This window comes from Silene latifolia, chromosome 8, assembly GCF_048544455.1.
Source record: "Silene latifolia isolate original U9 population chromosome 8, ASM4854445v1, whole genome shotgun sequence".
Lineage (NCBI taxonomy): Eukaryota > Viridiplantae > Streptophyta > Magnoliopsida > Caryophyllales > Caryophyllaceae > Silene > Silene latifolia.
Genome location: NC_133533.1, coordinates 86,264,934 through 86,271,624, shown reverse-complemented (window position 1 = coordinate 86,271,624; position 6,691 = coordinate 86,264,934). Strand labels below are relative to the sequence as shown.

At 40.2% G+C, this 6,691-nt stretch overlaps 1 protein-coding gene across 1 annotated transcript; it reads left to right on the top strand.

Annotated features, from left to right (window-relative positions):
• The first annotated feature begins 1,617 nt into the window (after positions 1–1,617).
• Positions 1,618–6,463, top strand: LOC141597042 (RNA pseudouridine synthase 2, chloroplastic). Its single transcript, XM_074417360.1, has 8 exons — positions 1,618–2,369; positions 2,942–3,085; positions 3,649–3,903; positions 4,001–4,203; positions 4,928–5,006; positions 5,382–5,557; positions 5,646–5,867; positions 5,976–6,463. The coding sequence occupies exons 1-7, from the start codon at positions 2,085–2,087 to the stop codon at positions 5,743–5,745; spliced, it is 1,242 nt and encodes a 413-aa protein (XP_074273461.1). The 5' UTR covers positions 1,618–2,084; the 3' UTR covers positions 5,746–5,867; positions 5,976–6,463.
• The last annotated feature ends 228 nt before the right edge of the window (positions 6,464–6,691 follow it).

The following is a 6,691-nucleotide window of genomic DNA, read 5'->3' as shown; positions in this document are numbered from 1 at the left end:
GGCCAAGAAATGGTCCCTTCACCAGCTTGACGTGAACAACGCTTTCTTGCAAGGTAACCTTACTGACTCTGTTTTTATGATGCAACCTCCTGGCTTTGCTGACCCGGAAAAACCCGACCATGTATGCCAACTTCACAAAGCAATATATGGCCTTAAACAGGCTCCTCGGGCCTAGTACACCGAGCTTAAAAATCACCTTCTTTCGCTCCAGTTTAAGAACTCTGTTTCTGACCCTTCACTCTTCATTTTAAATACACCCACCACTGCTCTTTTTGTCCTCGTGTATGTTGACGACATCATTGTTACTGGACCAAACCCGACCCACATTCGACAATTTATTGATAAATTATCCACCAAATTTTCTCTCAAAGATCTTGGTCCCCTTTCCTTTTTTCTTGGTGTAGAAGTCACACCTACAAAAACCGGTCTTCACTTAAATCAAACCAAATATATTTCCGATCTTCTTCACAAATTTAACATGCATGAAAGTACACCAGCAACAACACCAATGCTTGCTCATCCACCACTCACCAAAGAGCCTCATCAACCTGTTGAAAATATTACGGATTACCGAGCCATTGTTGGTAGTCTTCAATACCTTTCCCTAACTCGTCCCGACATTGCCTTCCCCGTCAATAAACTCGCTCAATTTATAACCCACCCTACTGCCACTCATTAGGTTGCACTAAAACGGCTCCTGCGCTATCTCAATGGAACAATCCATCTCGGCATCCACCTTCATCATTCCACCCCACTTACCTTACACGCCTACTGTGACGCTGATCACGCAGGCGATAAGGCCGACTATGTCTCTACCACAGGTTATCTAGTATACATCGGCCAAAACCCGATCTCATGGTCCTCCAAAAAGCAGAAAGCTCTCTCCCGCTCCACTACTGAGGCGGAATTCCGCGCAGTTGCTGACACAACGTCCGAGGTTCTTTGGCTAGTCTCGGTTTTACAGGAACTTGGTTTTCACAACTTGGTTCCCCCGGCCATTTATTGTGATAATTTATCAGCCACTACTTATTCCGCTAATCCCGTCTTTCACTCCCGTATGAAACACCTTGCTCTTTCATTCCATTTTGTTAAAGAACAGGTCCGTCACAAGCTAGTTCGAATACAACATATCAAAGGCACGGACCAACTCGCTGACGCCTTAACAAAGCCTCTTCACAAGCCTCGTTTTCTGGAATTATCGTCCAAGATTGGTCTCTGTCTACGTCCGTCCATCTTGCGCGGGAGTGTTAACCAAACAAAGAAATAGTCTTCAATATTGCCGTACATATCTCTAGTCTAGTCAATATTGTTTTGTCAATAGTTGTTCCTAGTCTTACTCCTAGTTAATAGCTATGTATCCCACTCACTGTATCTTTCTGTTAGCTTATCTCTAGGCATTAGGTTATTACTCCATGTATTATAAATACCACCATGTATACTCTAATTGACAGTCATCAATAAACAAACCTTCCTTAAATCTTATAAAACCTACCCACAAAATTCTCCTTTATATTGTTATTTGTCATCTTGTTATTTGCTTTAATTTATCAACCAAACATCCTACAAATCAGAGCGACCTTGAAAGAATTCATTACATGACATTTATTATGGCATCTCTCGTCTCCATGTGATCGACCCCTACTTCTCTAACTACATTCTTTTGTTGGCCTAGCTTAGGGTTATTCTTTTCATTAGTTGTGCGATAAGCCTTATCAATGACTTTTAGTAGAGTTAGATCGGGCAAAACTGATCCGACCAGAACCCGAACCCGAACCCGAACCCAACCCGAACTGAATGTTTAATATCGGAAATTGCTGTTATTCCTAAATAAGTTGAAAACAACCCACCCGAAAATGATCCAACCCGGCACAAATCTTGTAAACCCGAACAACCCGACCGCCGAATTGACCCAACCCGACCCGATTGACGTGGTTGCTTGGTGTAAGTGGAGGTAGAGTACCCGAGTTTGTTAGATCGGATTGGGCCAGACTCCAGAGTTATTCGGTTTGTGCAGACGGTTCTTCGCCCCTAACTCCGTAGACAGTAAACACCCGCATAATTGGAGAGTATCTTGAGAAGCGACAATGCTGGGACTCACATCATCTACAACACTCCACCATTTTCCCCCACGCCCAGTTATTAAATTGAGGGTTTCTACCTTCGTCAAAGCCTTTTCCGTCAAATCCTCCATTGCCGGAAGAACGAGCTACGAGGGTGTGCAGTTGGAGGAGAAAGTGGATGATGTAGGCCCCGCTAAAACAAGGCTTGATGCTTGGATTTCCTCTAAAATTGCCGGAATCAGTAGAGCTCGGGTTCAATCCAGCATTCGTGCCGGTCTCGTTTCCGTCAATGGCCGCGTTGTTGATAAGGTTAGCTTCTTTACTTTCCTTCCGTCCCAATCATTTGTTTACCTTTGATTAAAATAAGCGGATGGAGTATTTGTTGTTATCTGCTGCAAAGCGTACTCCATCCATCTTGGTCAATTGTATCTATAATCATTATGCTTTGCTCCTTGTCGGATTGTTGTAATACTCGTTCCGCTAACTAGACCTTGGATTAACTGGTGTTATTTAGATACTACTCCGTCTTCCTGATCATTTGTTTACCTTTGGTTTTGGCACAAAGACCAAGAAAAGAATATAGGATCAATTATTTGATGACAATTGGATTAAATTGAGTGTTAGAGGATCAAATTGTTCATCAAAAGCATACCTAAAATAGGAAGGTAAATGATTGACTGAGACACCTAAAAATGGGATAGGTAAACAAATGACCGGGACGGAGGGAGTACTAACTAGTGTTACTTCCCACCTTCTATCTAATGCTATTTCCTTGTTGTGGTAACAAAGGTTCATTCACATGACATGATTATATAGTTATACTATGTAGTGTTGTGTGTTACGTCTTTAAACATCCGCCTGTTGAATCTCTGTTTGTGCAGGTGTCGTATGCTGTTCGAACAGGAGATGATGTCAACTGCACCATTGCAAAGTTGCAGCCTTTGAGGGCTGAAGCAGAGGATATACCTCTGGATATTGAGTATGAGGATGACCACGTCTTGGTTGTCAACAAACCTCCCCACATGGTAAGATTTTTATCTCATACTTCCTACTGCAAAAGGTCATTAGTTCAAAAATTCTTCAGTTGGACGGTCTTTGTATATGTGTAGGGTTTTTGGTGTGGTGGAAAATATGGGAGAAGATAATCATGCTTGGCGGTAGGAAGATATGCTTTATTTTTGTTGACCTAGTTGTTGCAGTAATACTTATGCTCGAGTTCCTCATTAGAGATTGATAATGCTGCTGTATGTTACAATGTGGTGAGGTTATATATGCATAAGTTAATTATTTTAAGTGTGTGTTGTTAGGGACTTGGGTGGGCGTGGAGAGTAAACGAGGTCAATGGTAGCTTACCATAAAAACTTGCTATGATGATAATAGCCATTTGCGGAGGAGAGTATGTTGTCTCTTCTTGTATTTTGGGTATTGTGGTATGGTGTTGCCTCTAGCTGCATTTGGATTTACGTGCGGATCAATGGCCCAAAAAACTATTAATAGTTTTTTCTTATTTGCTTTATATACTGATTATATAATACATTTCTCCTAGTTGGCTTTATATACTGATAATGTAATATTATACCATGTTCAGGTTGTCCATCCAGCACCTGGAAATCCGAGGGGCACTCTTGTTAATGCGATTTTAAATCATTGTAGTCTCCCTAGTACATTAACTAATATTGGTAGACTCTCTGAGGCAGAGGAAGCAGAGGATGTCTCTGAGGATGATTTTGATATAGATTCAGATATAGAGCCCATTTATCACGAAGAGCCATGTTTTTCAGTTCGTCCAGGGATAGTTCATAGGTTAGACAAAGGCACCAGTGGACTGCTGGTCATCGCCAAGGTTAGGATTCTAGTTTTCAGTGTTTCGCTGCATTTCGAATTATTTTAGTGGTGTAAGTAAACACGTAAAATGTTGTCTATCTATGTCTTGATAACAGGATGAACACTCGCATGCTCATTTGGCACAACAATTCAAGTCCCACACTATCAATAGAGTTTATGTAAGTCTCACATCTGGGGTGCCTACCACTACTTCTGGCCGTGTAGATATACCCATTGGTCGTGATTTAAGTAACCGAATTCGGATGACTGCTGTTACTGGACCTAGTCACTCGGGGCCTGCACGAGAAGCTGCTAGCCGGTAAATAGTGCCTCCAACATTACATTCACTGCATTTTTTTATGAGCTGTTTCCTCCATTCACTTTAATTCATGACATTTCAGTTTTGCGCAAAATTTTAGGAGATGAAAAATTAGGACCTACATTCGCATGAGAGTATTTTTGTTTGGGTTGTGTGTCAACACTCACGAAATTTTAACACGCCATGACATTTCGACACTTCAATTTAGGAGAATCACACTTGGACACAATGTCATGTTTGACACTTTTTTCACAACGTATTCTTGTCTGACATTCAGATACCTTGTCATGTTCTGACACCTTTTTCACAAAATAGCCTTGTTCGACACTTGGATCCCATGTCACATCACTATAGGTTTCGATTATTCCTAATTCGTTCCAAATTAATCACCTATAGGACTAGTTTTTTCACGAGTTGATATGTATACATATCACACAATCCATAATTGAAAAGACAACAGGTTTAGCCATTTACAATTTCCGCGACTTGAAATTTCTGAATATACCTGGTCAGAGGTCAGTTCTATAAGGAATTTCTGACCAGGTCAGTTCTATAAGGAATTTCTAATCTACGACATGATGTTTTATGTAAATGTGTTCTGTTAGTACATGACATTGCGATTTTAATTTTTGTAAACGTGTCTAAACACCATTATGCAGATGTGAGATTCAAGCCCTTACGACTATGTTATCAGATTATTATTTTCCCTTTCTTTTAAATGTAGGTACAAGGTGCTTGAAGTGCTAGCCAATGGTGGTGCTGCAGTTGTTGAATGGAAACTGGAAACTGGACGTACACATCAGGTACTGTTTAATTTTTACTGGAGTATTTCCTTTCTGAACCAATGGCACAGAGAGAGAGAGAGTATCGAATTAATGTTGTATAAGCTGTTGCATGATTTGGCATATCATTGGCTGCATTAAACTTGTTTGTAAAATGATCGTGAGGTACAAGGAATGTGTTTATCTGATTCGTGTACTGTGTATAAGGATGGCAATTGAGTTTAACTTTGAACCGAAACTTACTGACCTAAAGCAAAAGGCTGATCCAAAACCCATTTTTTAAAAGCTGCTCCCAATCCACTATTAATATACTTGTGAAATTTCATTCATAGAAAATCGTTTCATTGAGTCATAAGATATTTGTCACTCAATTTATTGGGTCCTTGCTTTAATTAGATCCGAGCACATGCAAAGTACCTAGGCATTCCTCTACTGGGGGATGATCTGTATGGCGGCACCAGGGACATGGCCTTGTCGCAGATTCGACCCAAAATCCGTGCCAGCTATCATGTTGAGGTCATTGATCTGGTTTCCAGCATTGAGAGACCTTGCCTTCATGCTATGGTTCTTGGGTAAGAAGAATACGGTGCTTGCATTATAACCCTAGTAATCTTGAGTGTGAGTCTCAAAGTTGATTGCATTTTTAACGCTCTTCTGTAGGTTTGAGCATCCGTGTACTGGCAAACTCATGCACTTTTCATGCCCTCCTCCGACTGACTTTGCTGAAATTTTGAGTACGCTGCGCAATGTCGGGAAATAGAAAGGTGGTCAGTAACAGTGGTCAGGTTTAGGCACTGGTTCTGTGGGCAGATCCTTCGATACACTCCTTGTAGCTGCTTAAAATGAAGGCCGAAAAAAAAAAATATAATTATAGCAGCTCAGGTTAGCCGTTAGTATAACTCTTTCTGGAAATGCTACAACTTTACTGGAGTACTTTTGTTTAACCATTGAAGTAGCTTTAATCTATAATGTTAATAATCTTGATTACAGGACTCAAGTATAATGTTACACAGAGTAGACCAGTTCCTCTGAGCTTTGGCGGAAAACACGGTGGCAGATTCATCATTTTCCTGCTGACAAGAGGGAATGCAAGTTTGCAAGACTTTGCTATCTTTCATCTGCCAACAATGATTTAGCCTAACTGATATGAAGTACTCCATTGTTTAGTTCAGCCGTTTTCTGAGACCACAAGTTTTGTATCCGATGCATCTTCCATGCAATAATTCCTCGTCACATATAACTCAACTGGCTTATAAGACTCCATTCTCCGCCATGGATGTTTGTGATCATTGCTTATTTTATCATATACACGATCAAGCATAAAATGGCAAGGAATCCGTGGAAAAAACCATCATCACTGTGGAAATAGGTGTACCTTATTTACCCTAGTCAGTTCTTGGATATTACCCCAATTGTTAAAATTCTTCCAAGCATATTTTGAAATGGAACAGTTATAGTAATATTATATTTTCGTAAAATGTGTAGATGAGCTAATTAGCGTGGCCACTCTGCGAAAAATGTGAGCAAAACATTGCTCAAAAATAAAACTTTCCTTTTTGGGTTTCTTATCCTATGCCTAGTGGGCATAGGTTAGAAAAACTCATATACTATTTAGAGTTAATTAGATTTTACTCATTTTTTAAATTTACTCCACCGTTATTCACCTTTTGAAGAAATTTATTTTCAGAAAAAGACTTGTAGCATGA